The sequence below is a fragment of the Trachurus japonicus genome, chromosome 13, assembly GCF_045865225.1.
Source record: "Trachurus japonicus isolate A0001 chromosome 13, Traja_1.0".
NCBI classification, from domain to species: Eukaryota; Metazoa; Chordata; class Actinopteri; order Carangiformes; family Carangidae; genus Trachurus; species Trachurus japonicus.
The window spans coordinates 39,761,703-39,780,110 of NC_140919.1; the positions used below are offsets into that span (position 1 = coordinate 39,761,703).

The 18,408-nt window shown below is 42.2% G+C and overlaps 1 protein-coding gene across 2 annotated transcripts in view; it reads left to right on the forward strand.

Moving 5' to 3' along the window:
- Positions 1–18,408, forward strand: part of grik4 (glutamate receptor, ionotropic, kainate 4) — a 271,682-nt gene that overhangs the window by 188,352 nt on the left and 64,922 nt on the right. For both annotated transcript variants that reach the window (XM_085796529.1, XM_085796530.1), the window contains exon 8: positions 15,162–15,323. In XM_085796529.1, the coding sequence (XP_085652655.1) occupies positions 15,162–15,323 (162 nt within the window). The remainder of the gene's footprint in view (positions 1–15,161; positions 15,324–18,408) is intronic.

Genomic DNA, 18,408 nt, shown 5'->3' on the forward strand with positions numbered 1-18,408 from the left:
GGCCTTGATAACAATATTGTCTCGGTGATACAGAATTCAATTCCACAAGTTTATTGTTCTGCTAAAAATTTCTTGTCCCATATCTGTGAATGTGAATGAATAGAGGGAAGATTCCTAAAAAAAAACAAGAGGTGAAAAATAAAACACTTCACATCCACCTCACCCGACATCTCCGGTGTGCACTGTGCTACTGAAGATTTATAAAACCAGAAAAAAAAAAGTCTTGTCAGTCAAACTGCTTTAGAGGGCAGCCACTGTGACTGTGAAAATGATTGGAATTTAATTAATTCCCCTCCACGGCTTATGTAAAGTTCATATTTCCCTGTTTAGACACAGAGTTTGAGAATCAATCAACTGAGTAATAGAAAAGGTAATAGGCTACGTGGACGGTGACAACAGAGAGCTGCATCCAGCCAGAATGTAAACTATGTGATTATTATGTCACAACAAGTGTGTTTCGCCAAATAATGTCTGCGAGCGACTCGTTTGTAATGCAGAGTTGCCAACTTACTTTTTGCTAAGGATTGAATTTGTTGTGTCAGGCCTGTAGGGAGCGGTATAAATATTAACACAACCAGACCCCAGACAGACGGACCTAAATTCCTCCGAGGCCGCCCATTTATGCACAACCACTATCCGCATTTGTACCCACATTAGCGGGCCCATGAGGTCATTTGCCGTGTTTTCAAGATCAATCTGAGCGTTAACGAGTCGAAAGAAAACTTTGGTGCTGTGGATTGAGACAAGCACAAGCAGTGGATCATCCAAACAGGCTGTGTTCTGCTTTATATACTGTAGTACAATCCATTGTAGCTGTGACTGTGATTTGCATTGCGTTGTGTTGCTGTGGCTTGTTTGTGTAATCTCGAGTGACATCCAGGTAACTGTTGGCTTGAACAGAGGGGCTGTTGCTGTAGAAGGGCTGTATTTATGGCTGTCTTTACACTGCACGGTTCAAGTGGCCCAATTCCCATTTTTTCCTCTCAAGTGGCTCAGATCGGATCTGTAACATGAACGTGTAAACGGGACAAATACACATGGAATCGGATATTGTCAGATCAGATTCAGGCCCCCTTTATATGTAGAAATAAATCTGATACAAATCAGATATCTGCCAATACGTCTGCAGTATAAACAGCTGTTAGCCAGCTGTGGCCAGCTGTGGTCAGCTGTGGTCACTGTCACAGGAAATTATAGTGTTTTTTTTTTCCTCACTAGTTCCTCTTTTAAAATAACATTCATTTTTTTTACAGAACGAGGGCAAGAGGGATTGTGAAAAAAGAAAAACACCAGATTTCACGTTTTCCTACCGGCAAAAACTGAAACGAGCCGAGAGAAAAGAGAGGAAAAACAAACAACGTAACAGTTAACGTGTTGGATATAAACTCTGAGCACCAGACACCCCTTCGTTTATAATTATTATGGAATTATAACGTGACCTAATAATTCTCCCGTCTTAAAATAAATAAATCACTAGTTTATTTCATATTCATCGGTTTGTTTCACGCAAGCAAAGCAGGTGTAAATGCAGATATCAGATCTGGGCCACTTCTGATAGAACATGTAGACAGTCGAAGAAATTGGATATAGGAGACAAATCAGAATTGGGCATCAAGGCCATGTAGTGTCAAGACATCCTACAGTCTCTTTCATTGACTGTGATAGGGAGCGCCGGCTGCCATGAGCAGGGAGTTTTGCTCAGTCAGTGTCGATGCCAGGCGTTGGTTACTGAAAAGGCAAAGAATTTCTTTTTAACTGCACAAACTTGGAGAAAATATGAGAAAATATACTTAAGCCCATCATCCATCACAGCCATAGTTCAGGGCCACCGCTGAGTTATGTTTTTGAATAGACACATGATTGTGATGGCCTAGCATAAGGTCAGTTCCTTATGGGCTGTAGGATAATAAATCCAGCTCCACAGTGGGAACAGGTCAGGGCTCTCCCCATGTCCTGGTTGGATGAGGTGTGTAAGCTTTCCCCCGCCATTCTGCTTTTGATTTAGATGATATCTGATTATGACCGTCACCCATCTTCCAACTCGGTCTCATTCATCCTGCCTCTCTGCACCATTAACTCTGCAATAAAGCCATCAGTGGTAGTGATCAAGGCCTCCGCCATCCTCTACTGTGAATAGGAGCAGAGAAGATTTTCATAAAAAAGCTTTGTAAGAAAAACATTAAGTGCAGTCACTTTTGTTCTGAGGGCACGGCTCTGCTCTGCTCCTGCCTCAACTCACCCGCTAAGTTTGTTTATCCGTGTACAAGAGATGGATAATAAAACTCTGCATTTGAACACACACACACACACACACACAAAAAGCTCACCCACTGGGGCCATTCTTTGAATGGTGAACCGAGATGGTCTCAAATCGCTTATATATGACAAAATGACATATCCAGCATGAATCAGAACATGGTTCTAACTGTTTGCATGGCGTTGTAGGAGCCTGAGTTAATTTTCTTCGTAACTATCCGGTAATATTGCAGTTTCCCTGTATGAAAAGTGGCTCAAAAACAATTTTGAAGGCTGAATGCGCACACTGCTGCGACAGGGAAGCTGAGTAAAACACTCTATTGACACTTCCAATCAGCTCACCATGCACCATATCAGATTGCACAGACAATTATTAATCTGAGGCTCATTCATCTCTTACAGAATTTATTTATTTACTGCACTGAAGACAGTCTCCTTTATTAAAATGTCACCTGTCCATTGTGGTCCAGTGTGTTTGTCGTTGCAAATAAGCAACTATGAAAGTTAGTGTAAGGACCAACGATGATCATGTATTAGAAAGCATTATTGCTGGTGTTACAGGGTGCACAAGGCCAACAACCCTTTACTCACTGATTGGACTTGTCCAATTGTCAAGGTCAACAACAACAACAAAAAATGAAAATACAAGACATGGAAGAGCAAAGCAAACAAATGTGCAAAATGTTGATTCATTTGCTGTACTCCAAGAAAAGACGCCTCACACAAAAGGAAAATGTCTCTTTTAGTCCGGCGCTCTGACTGTGCCATTTTCTAACTCAAAGACAGAAGAAACACAACTGCACTGACATTCACATTGGCATTCATAAAGGGCATTCATTAATCATTTATGACTAATTTGGAGGGTTAACAGGTTGGGGGCGCCAGGGCTGTTCATGTTCAAAAAATTATAAATCGATTAGGATTCATAAAGAGAACCTGTGTGATTGAAAGCATTCTGATTCTGCAAATGGCACCGGCGTTAATGGAAGCCACGGCCTCGGACTGACGGAGGCAAATGCATCGTATGAGCAGCGTGTGATTGCCTTACGGCGATAACGGAGGTAGTGAGAGAGGCTATCAACGAGTCCAACCTCCTTCTCCTTATCAGCCTAAACATAGCGTTTCAATGATATTAAAAAAACAAACACACCTGTTACCATTAAATTGAAGACTTTCCGCAGTCTCTCTTTATCTTTGCAGATTAGCCCAGCAGCGGCGGCGGCGGCGGTGGCGGTGTCGGCTGGATGTTTTTGTAAATGAAAGTAAACAATTTAGTGCAGTGTTCCACCTCTGTATGTGTGAGTCCTGGCGTATTGATTACTCTGTGTCAGCCCTGTTACCAGCAACTCTCCCTCTGAGCTCCATGTCTGGATGACTCAGTGTTGACAGTAGTATTACAGCCTATTACTGTACCCTCCAAAAGCCCAGCCTCTGAGTCACAGTTTACTAGGTTCCTCTTTTGGAAAGTTGAAATTACTTGCTGACTTCATACCTGATGTCATGTCCATGCTCTTTATCTTTCTTCCCCACAATCCTGTGTTCACCCCGGCTACTTTTGCGCTTTTTCTGCGACTTCCTCTGCCCTTTGTAATGACCTTAATCCTGACAGGGAGAACTCAAATGCACCACTCAAAAGGAAATTCATTTGCGAACGGAGAAACGCTCTTGAGGAGGATAATAAAATACAACAAAAACACTCACTTAGAAGATAGATTATAAACTCAAAAACATGACAAGACGAGGGAGACAAGGACTATTTAAACATGAGGTAGGGGGACACGGGTGGAACCAATCAGGGGCGGGGTTAATAGGTACTACTTTTATACCTTTATTGAAAGCATCCTTTCTTTTTGTATCACTTGCTGGTTTGGCAATGCCACAGAAGCACAGAAAAAGAAGGTTAGAGAAATTATAACCATGTCTAGTAAATTGCTGGGCATCACTCTGCCATGTATGGAAGGCATCTACAGAGATAGGACAGAGAAAATGGAAAGGAATATTATAGGTGACCAAAGGCGCCCCCTTACCCACTCATTTAACCCTCTTCCATCTGGGCGACGATATCGCCCCCCTCTGTTTACTAAAAACAGAGCAAAATTTTCTTTTGTGCCTCAGTCAGACCATTAAATCCCTTAATAATCGATAGTCACTGTTAGTGTTGGTCAGCTCATAGCCTGCTCAGCTGGTCTGACCAGGTTAAGGCTGAGACAAACATGCAAACATGACTCCCATTGATGATGAGTGTTGTTAATCTATGTGTGAAAGTTGTACTGTGCTGTTTTTATCTGTGTTGTTTTAGATGAAATGCCAAGAGTGTGATCTGCTGCAACTCAATTTCCCTACGGGGACAAATACAGTACATTGCTACTACTACTAGGGAAAGCACAAGGAAGTGCATGACAGGACAAGACATGAGTGACTTGACTAAACTAAAACACAAAGGACCAACACATGAAACTAATCAAGACATACCATGAACAAAATGAACAAATTTGACGAGACATACAGTAACACCCTTTCTCTCTCATTTCCTTTACGCCTCGTTGCTCTCCTACTTTTGTTTACACTTCTTTCTTCTTCCTATTTCTACTGACTGATTCTGCATCTGTTACACCTTGCATCCAGCCCATCATGTACTGTAAAATATGCTGGAAACCTGCCAACACAAAGTCACCACGAGTCAGTACTCATTTCACCTCATGTGAAATTCATCAAGGACCTTACGTGCATGCTTCGTTGAGAATGGCTCTATTATGTCGGAATGTTTCTAAAATACCTCGGTTACTTCCCAGGTGCAGACATACAAATTAACACTAATGAACTTGTGAATTGCTAATTAAACAAAAGAAAGTCTTTTTAACAGAAAAAGAAAAAGAAAAACCACTTGGCATTTCACTTTGCTGATTATTTTTCAGCCGGTCATAAGCATCAGTAAGCCTGTGGTTGTTGGTCAGCGACCCCACTTAGCCTAACGTCACGCCTCTTTAACTATCAAACTGCTTCATTCAAGGATGCATGCATGTGCATGTGTTTTCAAATCCAGCTTGATGTCAGTTGTGCCTGTAGGCTGTACTGTATATAAAGATGGCTGCGGTCCATTGGAGAGTGGTTTTAAAGCTCAGAGCGGCTGTTCTCACCATCTTGTCTCACCTGATGTTGCCGAACCCCTGGCAAATCCAAAGGCAAAGGAAATTAGCCATAAAGAACAAAACTGTTTTTTGTACCATACTTTAATTTGTTTTATTTCTGCTCTAATCTGTCCATTTTAACATGGTAGTCTATGGAGGACTGACTCACTTTCGGAGCCAGCCTTAATCAGCTTTTGGAAGAAGTGCAGTTTCTGGTACTTCCATGTTGGCTTCATCATTCATCCTCGGAGGTTGCCTCTTGGTCGTGCCTCTGCTTTTTGTATTCTAACCCTTTTGCCATCTACCATGAAGCCAGTTTGTGATATTTGGAGCTATTATCACAAGTAAGCAGTTTTAATCAGCCTGATGGAGCTTCTCTTGTTGATGAAGGGCATAACTGTCATTGTATTCTGATTATCACTCCAACCCAGACAAAGAAATCCAGACGGAGGGTTCGATGCGCGGTCAAGCTGAGCCGATCGTGTCCAATCAGGATTAGCGAGGGGGCTATGAGACGAGCTGTTTGCCTGCCTGCAGTTGGTCTTTGATAATCTGCTGTACACGCAGGTGAAGTTTCATTAGATCGTTAACAAATCTTTCAACACCGAGACCTCAATTAACATCGCATTAGGTTAATGACGATGCACCTGAAAGCGCCGCTTGTAAGGTGACGTTCTTCTTCTTCAGAAGCTTCTGGGCTCCACATGACTTAAGGGATTTAATTGAATTTATCGCTAAATGAGAGTGATTTCCTAAGCAGATGAATATGATTTCAGCTTTTGAGCTGTTCATTCATGGCGCCTGATGTGATGCAGTGACACGTGCAGCTGGGGCACTTGGTGTTCCTGCTCCTTTTGGGTTGCGCTTTTCTTTCAGTTTCTGAATACAGGGGTTATTTATTTATTAATCCTTTATTTAAAGGACAATTTCGGGCACATACAACTTGGGGCTGTATTTTAGGTAACATTTTATGTCTAAAAGAAGGAATCTGAAGATAGTGTTAGTGTTAGGGTTCAGCTTAATTGCTCCTGTTTTGCGGTAGTTGCGTCTGTCCCCGCATCGCCACAGCAGCGATGAATGGGAGCAGATTGAAGTTCTGCTGCTTAGTCTGTTTACATCCCTCAAAACCGCAATTTTTTTCCACAGACAGCGTCAGATGGCTACTCAAACATGCACCAAGAAGTTTGTTTACTTCAAGCAAGCCGACATGTTTGTAAAACTAGAGCTAATTCAAAGTCTTGCGGAGTCTCACACGAGACCCAAGTTGCCGCTCAGTGTGTTCAGGTGCAGTCGGAGCTCCCGTTTGTGTCATAAACACAGGAATATCAACTCTTGACTTGCTTCAAGTAAACAAACTTCTGGGTGCATGTTTGAGGAGCCATATGACGCTGTCTGTGGAAAAAGAATCGTGGCTTTGAGGGATGTGAACAGCCTAAGCAGCGGAACTTCCATCTGCTCCCATTCATCGCTGCCGTAGCGACGCGGGGACAGACACAACAACCGCAAAACAGGAGCCATCAAACTGAAAATTCAGATTCTTTCTTTTAGACCTAAAATGTTAGGAAAATACAGCTCCGAGCTGAATTTGCCCAGAACTGTCCTTTAACCAGGTAAAACTCATTGAGATTTAAAAACCTCTTTTACAAGAGTGACCTGGCTAAGAAAGCAAAACAACACCACATAGAATTATACAAACAGCATTTACAAATAAAAAATGACATAAAGGCACAAGAGTCAATGGATCTTCGTTCCATTGGATGCACCACAGAGACTTCCCCCAGTCCCTCCTGTGGTTGTCGCCCACCGCAGATCAAAAACTCCACTGTGGCCTTTCTTTTGTTTGCTGTTAGTTTTTAGTTTTAGTTTTGCTTACAACTATTTTTCCCTTTTGTAGATGATTTATTATTGGAAATGTACCTGCCAACTCCCCTTCTGGTTGTCCAGTCATTGAAGCAGACTGTGATGCTGCAGAAATTGTACTTTCAAACAGCTTTCATTCCCAATGCAATACAGAACACCCTGCTGATCCAGTTAAATCAGTTGCAAATTTGGCAGACTTTTGACTGGGCTGAGAGTTTCACACACACATTAAAAAAAAAAAAAGTTATAGGAAAACACCAAAGCAAAATGAGGTAAATCAAGATAAAGAGGAATCCAAAGCAAATGCTCACTAACACAGCAAAGCAAGTTAATCTGAAGGATTTGAAAGAAGCAGCTCCAAAAAGGCTTTCACATCGATGGCCACTGAGGACAAGCTTCACAAAGATATCTTGAATCAAAGCCAGGGAATGCTCTGTGATGTGACGTAGCAGAAAATTAAGGAGAAAACAGAAAGAAAAATGCTTATTCAAAACAAAATCTGAAAGAGGAAGCGAAATCTCGTTCTTTCGGGTACAATAGACACACAGTGAGCCCCTGTCACTATCAATTCACCAACTACAGAGCTGAGCCAGCAAGGCTCAAATCACCTTAGCAAGTCAGCATAGATTAAATGTGGTTTCGAGTTTGTTTTGACCAGAGAGCACAAAATCCTGTGAGCTGCTTTCTTTTTGCATCTCTCTCAGACAACCCAGAGTTCATGCCACTTCAAAAAATAAAGGCACAGGGGATGGGTGAAAATAAATTTAAGTATATTAGGCTTGAACATGACCATTTAAAGCCATGACATTTCTTTTATATAGACAATTCTTTTCTTTCTTTTTCGCTTTGGCCCTTCAAACAAAGGTAGAACATCCTCCATGTCCTGAAGCAGGGAGGTTACTTGGTCTTTTAGTGGAACACAGATGTGATCAATGTGAAACACTCTAGCCTTCACCTAGATGAGTTTGGATGGACTCTTATCTCAATTATCTGCTGCCTCTGCCTCTGTATTTTCTCTCAGTCTCAGTATTTCAGCCATCCACTGCACCGCCGGCTGTGCTGCTGCCTCCACAGGTCCAGGAACTTACTCTCTGTTTCCCAGCAAACTAATCTGCTCTTTGGATGCAAAGCTTTTAAATTAGAGGAAGCATCCATACGTAATTCCAAAGACATTTTCCGACTTTGAAGGCTTTTTCCTTGTTTGAAATTTCATTTTCTTTTTGTGCTTTCAGCTGTTATGTTCCTTTGTAAAAAAATCCAGCTGGGATTTGAATGAATAGTTTACTGGGAAAGATAGACTGCTTCAGATTCCAAACATATGCTAGTGTCTGCAATATTCATGATGTTTTTGGCCTCCACCAGCCCACGAATTATTCTGGGCATAAGGTCTCTGCCTCACAAATAGGTTGTTACTGTTGCAGGTCAGACATAATTCTATGAATAATGGAATAAAATTGGTAATTTGTTCCCAACACTCGGCAGGAACGCTGCCAGATTGTTTTGATGTATGTGGCCATTAAATGCTTTGAAACAAAGCTAATGTATCAAGCCCCAGCGTGCTGCACTAAAATATATGGTATGTTAATTTCACGGTTATCTCGCCGTGAATGAAACAACCTGGCCCACCGGGGATGATGTAAGTGACCCTGCTCCAGAGCAATGACTTCTGGGGGTTTCGGGTTCGGGCCTGTGCACACGCAGCAGAATTATCCAGACAGCAACTTGGAGGAGCTGCAATTACAGTTCTCAGATAGCTTCTTGAGCAGAGAAGTCAGCAAATAATTTAGCCAAGTTTTCGCTATCATCACATCCCATGTTCATAACAAGTCTCTGGGAAGGACATTTCGAAAGCTCCCTCTCTATTCCTGTCCTACGCTCGCTGAGAACATCGTAATTAAGAGGCTGCATGAGGCTTTAGAGCTCAGCCTGAATTTGCGTGGTAATTGATACAAGCATGAAATGACTTATTGCCGAAAACACTACATAACCATTCCAGCTATTAGAGAATAATCAGTGTGCCACTAGAAATGGATTTCATTGCACAGTAAAAAACCAGACTCAGGCCTTCAGGGGTTTCAGGTCTGTTCTACCCTCCTCCCCCTCTAGTGTAAAAGGAGGGACCTCATTAATTTATGTTTTATCATTATGAAAATCAATACGTCTTTTACAGAGACGCTGCTCCATCATAGGCCACCGGAGATGATTTTTCTTTCTTGTTCAGATTGTCGGTGATGATTATCACCGCTGACAGTTCTGTCTCGATCCGGGGCACCGTTTACAAGAGCGAAAAATGTCTCAACCAACTGAGGATTCAACAACCCGAGGACATGCCTTATGCCTGTGCCTCCTTAAAGCTGCAGTTTTGACAGTGTCACATTAAAGAGGTCATTCATAGTGACAGGTCGGCTTGTTGCAAGTGGCCCGAAATCAATTATCACCAATTAATCGGTACTCCTGCTTACGATAGAGAAAATATGAAGCGTTACATTTACATGTGCAGCAGCAGTCCTCAATACTTCAATTTATGTAAAGTTGTGCCAGTGAGTAAGTTTTAATTCATCGTTCTGGCTCATTTGACATTATTGCATCACGTTGACCGGTAACTTCAGCAAACTCCATCAATTTTAATGTCACTTTAACCTAAAGTTCTTCAAACAGACCAAAAATGTTCAAATGACTCAGACTCATTGAAATACAGAGTATTCATATCCACAATAGGAGGAAAGTGATAGTATGAAATCAGCATTCAAATATTCTCTGCTCAGAATACATGCATATTACCAAACTCCCTGTACAGTCTCGCCTGCATTTAAAAGGGCTTATCTATCTAACGGAATTTTTCTGGTAGAGATATCGCAGTTTCAGTCGCAAGGATATTGTGCCATGCATGCAGCCAAAGTGCAGAGTGATTCAGTAGATGCCCTTGGAACCTGCAGAATCACTTTAATCTCCGCATTTCTATCCTATTTAGTGAGGTGAGATCAATAGACAAAAGGAACTGAGAGAGGCTGCTGGATCTAAAGAGGTTTTTTTGCTACATTTTGGATATCCTGTTTAGGATGGTGGATTTATAGAGGCTTACACCACCGCAATGAAATATGTCTGTGTATGTTTCTGGATGGGAAAGGGGGTGTGTCGAGGAGAGAGGGTAGGAGGGAAGGGTTCATGTCGGGGTATCCCACTATCGGCAGCATCGGTTCTCCCGGGATCTCATTATTCAGCGGCTAAAGCTGACAACATCGTAACAATCACCGAGCGCGGTCACGCGGCCGGTCATCTGCGCTGGTGAATCTGTGTGCACGGATGGGCCGTTATGTGTGAAAATGAAGACCTATCACCATTACAGCTTAATGATATAATATAATGAAGGAGAAGATACTGAGAGAATAAAGGAGATAGAAAATTAAGAATAGATAAGACTTCCAGATTGTGATGGTTTTCAGAGAAGGGGAGGGGGCCAGAGCTGAAGAGGCGAAGCAACAGTTTTTTGTTTTTTTTGGGTTGGTTGGTTGGTTGGTTGGTTGGCTCGGGTCCTGGCTGCTGATTGATCTCCAGGTGACAGCCGGTGTTGGGGGGGGTTTGGGGGGCAGGCTGTCATTCCCTCGCTCTCCCTCTCCCTCTCCCCACCTCCTCTCATCCTCGCTCTGTCGCTCTTCCCTCTTTCTCTCCCCTCCCTGCTTTTTTTTTTAGGCTTGCTGTTGTGCCGCCTAATCTCTCACCTTCTTCTCTCGCCATCGATTCAACTCTCAATCGTTCCCTCTCTCTCTCTCTCTCTCTCTCTCTCCCTCTGTCCCCCTCGTTGTCATTCTGCTGCTCTGCCCTCTTCACCCCTTCAGTGGTGACAGTTGGTTTCTCTGCTGCTCTCTTCTTCCCTCCAACTCTGCCTTTTTTTCGTCCGCCCCCCCTCCTCTCCCCACTGCTGGGAGCCAACTGTCCTCCACTAAGTACTGTCCGTTTTCACACCGCCTATTTAGTATGCAAGAGAGCATAATCGCTCATGTGGAGGGATTTTGTCTGTGTTTTTGTGACCGTGTGTGTTTGTGTTACTTGAATCTGAATGTATCTGGATATGCGTGCGTGTCAGTGTCTGTGCCCTGAAAGCCCACGAATGCAGCACATTAGTTTTCTTCAGACGTAGCCCGGGGATATTTTGGTGACCTTGGTCTTCGGTTGAGTGTGTGCATGTGTTGCTCAATTACAGGGATTTCATTTTCCTGCGCACACACACACTCACACACACATGCACATGCATACATACAGGCACCCTTGAGGGGCATGTTTAATGATAGACTCGTTTGCACAGCTCTGCCTCTAATGATCTATTAAAGTACACTTAGCCAGTAATTATATGGCCAGTCCCAATAGGCTTAGGAGGCCCCACAAGGGATATAGCCAGAGATATAAGGCAGCTATAGAAAGAGAAAAATGTAATTTGCAAGAATCAATAATATTATGGTCACAACCTTTGCTTTAAATTTCTGATAAAATAAATGCATACACAGAGGATGATGTCGGCAAATTTGATTTTTCTGCTGACATGATCACAGAGGTTAAACTTATGAAAGGTAGGAACACGTAATCCCTCTCTTACCTCGGCTCTTCTTCCAGACTTGCTGTACTACATATTCAGTTCCAGGGCTGCAATTACATCCACCGCTACTGTTTGAGCACTTTCTTTTTATATATATATTTTTAAAAAGATATCAATTCCAGTGAATTATGTTTTTAAAATTCAATAGTATAGTTACAAAGTACAGACAGTCTCGATCATCAAACCATTGTCTGTCATTAACAGCAGTCCTAGAACAGCTGGATACCGGATCCTCAGTTTTCTAATCAGCCAACATTTATTCCTTTTCTTCCACAAATCAGGGTGGGCTTTATATTAAAGGCGCTCTCTTTGCAGTCTTTCACCCCATCCTGACCTACAGTGACGCAACAGTGACGCGAGCGAGAAAAAGTGGTTAGAATGCGTACTCTTCAATCAGCCTGTTCTGATATGTTGAAAAACTAGCTCGCTCTGTCTCTATCTGGACCTCGTTTTGCGGCGGTGTCCCGCCCCTAAACACTTTTCATTGGTTAAAAAGTGCACGCTGCTTCCTGTTGACAAGCTAGTTAGCAGAGAGAGGAGAACAACCGACTGGCAAGCAGCATGGATGAGGAGAAATTCATTTTAACAGTTCAGTCCAAGTTGTCAAAAACAGCAACCAGGAAATGTCAGGAATATTGATGTGTTGATGAAAAGAAGGGATCACCGCTAACACGTCTTCGCTTGAATTCAAAAAAGGAGTTTATTAACAAGAAGAAGAACAGTGTACAAAAATACCGAATCCTGGAGCATCTCTGGTCCAAAATGAGATCTCCCTCTACTGGCCCAAAGCTCTGACCTTATATATGTTTCTAACTCCAAAAACTCCACCTTCTCCAAACTAAGTAATGCAACTAATCGACAAAGACAACCTTGATCTGGATCATTTACTTTCTGGCATTTAACCTCTTGACCAAATCGATAACTTTTGGGCTACCATAGGTCAACGGAAGAAGATGCCCTTGACCTAAGGTTTCAGCCTTTAGGCCAAACAAAACAATCATCAACTTTCCAACAGACCAAATTGCTTCGAGGCAGGATATGGAACCCATGAAGCAGAGCATCAGTTCACACATTCCTTCAGTTCAGAGAAAGCACACACACAAAGAAGAACATAAGACAATTCAAGATATTAAAGTAAGAAAGTTAAGGTGTATAATACACTACAGTTGGATTCTGAACCAATAGAATATACTCACAACAAAATCGTAATGCTGCATTTTCAGGACTCCTTTGTGCAAGATTTCGTCACCGTTTCACCCGCTCGCTGTATGTCAGGATGCAGTGTTTTTCAAATCTTTTGTCGACCTCTTTTTGTTTTCAGGTCTACTGAAATCAAGTGTGTTTCCCTGTTAGCCATGAATAGAATATTCTAGTAGGAAGAAACCAGCATCAACACTGACCAATGTTCAGATGCTCTCAATCTCTTTGAGGGAACCAGATTTTTCTAATGGATCAAGAAAGAGCATCAATTCCAATTTCTTACCTGATAAGACTTTTAGTCTGGGAGATGCCGAGGCCCTAAGCACAAATATGCATGCTGCTTGTGCCATTCAAAAGTGCATTTGGATTCCAGATACATCGCACTTATCATTCCTGTCGTAGAGTCTGAACTGCAACCAAGGACAGATATTATTCATGGATCTCATGCATATCTTTCCACTGTCTTTATAACTCCATAACCTGCCATCCATAATGGACTCTATTGTGATGTCCCAGTAGCTTACATTGAGTCCTGAACAGGCTTTTTTTCCTTCTTTTACCTGAAGTGTATATATATATATATATTTGTAGGTTATCTGAGGTGCTTGTTTTTTAACATGCAGCAGCAGCATCCTGCTTCAAGCTAGTGCAACAGACCATTTGGGGTTTCCAGGTTTGTGGAAGGTTGGCACCGGGGATGATAGGCCTCCCACTCAAAGTCAGTATCCACCGCTTTGCTGCGAGTTTGTATCAGTGCTGTCTTCACAGTGCAGTGACTCACGCTTGGTCTGAGAGTTGTTTTTTTCCCTACCTACCTGCTTATCAGTTATTTAATTCTCTGACCTATTCACTCTTTTCGTCTGAACGTCCATTATCTGATTTGCATAATCCCCTCTCACCCGTTTTCCTGTTACGGATGAATAAGGACATTTTTCTGCTTTCATTTTTCTGCTGCGACATAGCTCTGCCTCAGACTTTGTAATTTTTGATATCTCCAGGAACCAGTCAAGATTTACCGTCACCTGACTATAGATTTTTTTTTTTTTTTGATTTGTTTGTTTGTTTGTTTTTTGTTTTGCTTTTTATTTTTTAATGAGATTTTGACCTAATCCTCAAGGCTGGTACCCTGCACGAGGTGGGCTGGCAGGAGGTCTGAAGCGTTGCAGGAACAGCTTTGATCGCCGCTTTTGATTTTTAACTGTTTTTTTTTTTTTTTTTAATTCCTCACATTTACATACACCATCTGACTCTTTTTTACTTGTTTGTCCCCGTTTCAACTGCCAACTCTTTCCTCCCACACCAGACCTTTTTATTTCCCTGTACCGCTCACCGTCCCCTCCAACTCCCTCTTATCTTCAGTCCCTGGCCTTGGTGACAGACAGTTAGGTAGACTGGGCTTGGGCCGGCTGTCAAAAGTTGGATGGCACAACCGGCTGCCGGGCGAAGGCTTCCACCTGAGGGTGTACTGGGTTCTGACACCTCTATTAACCTTCAGGAATACATCCATCCCCCGTCACTACCCGCATCCTCTCTTTCCTGCTTTTCCCTCATCTCTATCTCCACCTGCACCATGTCTGCAGCTCCCCAGACGGAGGAAGACCCGCTTATCCCTAGAGCAAAAAGAGCAAAATAACAAATATATAGAATATATTTATTGTTATTATCTCTCCTCCCAACCTGGAGCATTTCAATACGCCATATGTTTCAATCTCACTTTGCCAATTATCTATTGTCTGAGTTTTTCTCCTGGTTTTCTCTCTCTAATTTTAGCCCCTGAGCTTCCGCTATTCATTACAATGACCTGTAAGTCAGAAAATGCATATGGAAGGTGCAAAATGCATGATTTGGTGCAGTGATGCATAGCTAAATGGTGGAACAAATTGTTGCAACCTTCCTGTGTCAATCAGACAGAATAATGGAAGTTAATGAAAACTCAATGAGACAGATTAAATCGGATGTGAATGCCTTTGATTAACAACATGCCCCTTTTTTTTACCTTGACAATAATTCAATACATCATTTGCAGTTATTTAAGGCCGATCATGGCAGAATATGACAGCTCCTGTCAAAGCCGACTGGATTCACCCGATAACCTCTCTGCCCCTCTCTCTGATTGTGCCCTGCAGGAGTTCTCTTTACTACGACTGGATGATGTGGCGGACCAACGAGTCAACATCGTCGGTTTTTCAGTCTTCAACAAAACTCATCCCTTCTTCCAGGATTTTGTGCTAAGCCTCAACCGCTCCTGGCAAGAGAACTGTGACCATGCACCCTTCGCTGGCACCCCGGTTAGTACATACAACACACACACACACACACACAATCTCACATACACAAACTGTGAAGACCAGGTTCATGTAAGAATAATGCATGAACCCTCTTTCATTTATTTCCTCACCAAGTGCAAACAGGGATTACTCTACCAGTATACTGCTGTATCTGAAACTCACCAGCTACAACACTGAAGTCACTTAAGACACCGAAAAAAAAATACCTGTGAAATAAACAAGGAGGAAATTTATCCTGTTAACTGCTGCAATTGCAGGTGTTGCCTTAGGCAGTTGTTGTTTCCCAGTCAGCTCATTAGCGGCGTTTGGCATCCTCCTCATTTTGTTCATAATGGCATCTTCCTTGTTAAATTTGCTTGTGAGGAAATGCAGAAGCAAAAGAGCGGCTTACCTTCACAACAACCGCCGCCCCGCAAATCATCCACTGTTCTCATCTAAACAGTACCAGACTCAACATTTAACACACTGTGCTGTGCATATTTGAAGGAGAGACTTCAAAACAGCCTCGACTCAGTGGGCTACTGTTTGCATACCAATGACTGAAAACTGTTGCAGGCTTGTACTTCAGGAATCTGGAATTAGGAGTCTATTTAAGTCTCCTGCCGGTTTAACCCAGTATAAATATACATATACATACTGTACAGTTCATGTTTACGTGGATACTGTGTCATGGGAATTGTTTTCATTAGTGAATAAAACACATGAAGTTATAAATACATAAAAAGTTGCATATTTATATTGAAGCTCATCTTCTTTAAAGTAAATAAAGTAGACATTTTCTTGTTTTGCAGTTCTATTTTTTCTCACATTGTGAATAATAATACAAACAGCAAATATAGCAAAGACCCAACAAGATCACTTGAAGTAAAAAAAAAAAAAAAGTGTCACAAAGCTTTGTTATCTTGAGGGCTTCATTAAGCTCAATAAGTCCAGTAAAGTCAAATAATGAATGAATCTTCTCTCTGTTTGAAGTTAAGAGAAGAAAAACAAATGAGCTCATACATGCACCCATCTCCTCCCTCTGCTTCACTCAAGCTGGAAGGTGAAACAGGTTAAGAAGAGTTTGAACACAGCATGGAAAAATGTAGCGTTCTGTGCACAGCAGGTCACTCGGCTTCTTCTGAGCCCGCAGCAATTAGGACTTGTGACTAATTAGCTAATAACTAGAGAGAATAAAGGCTGATGATGGCAGTGCAAGAAAGTGATTAACTCATTTAGACATGCACATAGATAATATGCTGTCTTTTCATTAACAGTAATTAGGTCTGGAGGAAATGTAACTGTGGGGGCTCACATGTGCAACAGCTGCATACAAGTGACCTCTTTACATGTGTAGAGCTGAGGCGTTTTACTGTGGCCGAGATAAAGACTGGTGCCATGTCAGCTGATCCGAGGAGTTTATCAGTGAAATTGGAGGTTGTGACATTTAAACTGGGCAAGTTCATAGGAGAGGAAGGTTTAGCAGGAGAAATTAATTCTGTGTTGATATTTATATCGTTAAATGAGCGTCATGAAAAAACACACAGATAATCCTTCTTCAATCTTCATCTGAGGAGTGAATATCAGCAGGCACACAACACATTACTGCAGCTGTGGTTAAAAAAAAACAAACATCAAACATCAAACAAATCCAGTCTGAGATTATTTGCTGTCTTGAGGCTTGTGATAGAATTTTATTTTACTCGCTATTTCAGGCTTAAAATAGTAGCCCACCTGGGTAGAGGGGCTGCTATTGCGAGTGAATATGACTGCAGGTCACCTGTGTTTATTAAAAAAAAAAATGCTGTCAGAATACCAGACTTTTAAGACCATAAAACTTGAACCTCAAATAGTTACAGGTTTAAAGTATCAGACTCGGCACAGTAGTTTGTTTTATTTATAGTCCGGAGTTGTCATTCGCTAATGTACAATGGCTTCTAAATCCAGACATTACATATTTGTCGACGACTTATTTCGGCACCTCTGCCCCGACAAACAACAAAAAAACAAAAAAAATTCATCCAGAAATTAAACAAAACCGACAAAAGGTCCAGGCCTGCTATGAGTCATATAAAACCAATTTAACAACCAGCTGCTCTGTATGCTACAGTGAAAGTTAGTGAGCCGGGAAAGCAAGACTTCCAGAGTGAAACGAAGACAAGTAGATGCCATGACTTTATTAGCCGCACACTGCAGATGATAACAGAGACCAGCAGAACATTAGAAGAAATACTGCTAACGCTTTGTCCTTCAGTTTTTAATGCTACCTTAACAGCTCCACTCTATGCATCAACTCGTGGTTGTAATGTCTTCACGGGCTGTTTTGGTTCGCGGTATTGCTCTTAATGTGCAATCCGCTAATTACGTTAGCCAATTCAAGGTTGTAATACATCAGAGTTTTTGCAGTTTAATGCCCCATTGTAATTCTCTTTGGACTCCAGAGTTTACTCTCCATCACAACTCCTCTCAGCCCCCGTATCAATATCCACCGAACATCAAGGCCATTTCATCTCCAGTTCCATTACACAGATGTACAGCAGTGAATCTCAGACTCTCCCCTACCTTCTAATGTGGGGCATCATGCATTTTAATCAGATGTACATAGCAGGATGCGGTGGTAGCGGCGATGAGGCTGTTTGTACAGGGGGGAGATGAGAGGGAAAGCTGCCTCTCCCACTGTTTTCCGGCCCTTCGCCGAGAGAGGCAGGCGGTAATTGGAATAGTCAGGGTGTGCCAGCTTCAGTGGGGATAAGAGTAGGAAGGACAGAGTCTCTCAGAGAGACGGAGGGAGAGAGAGAGATGGTTTTCAACGCTGTCAGCAGATCAGAGTCTCTCTAATGATCTAATGGAATAATCTCACTGACACTCCAGGGATGGGTTAACCCCTCACTGACCGCTAACCACTGACATGTTACACTTGCAGATGGTGTGCTTTGGAGTTTCTTTTTTTCCCCCCAGATATATGCGTATCTGTGCATGTTGGTGTGTATGTGTGTGTGTGTGTGTGTGTGTGTGTGTGTCTGGTACGACCTTGTTGCGGGCCAGACCAGGAGTCCTCATGAGGACCAGAGGCCAGTCCTAACTAGCTATAAGGCACAATGATATC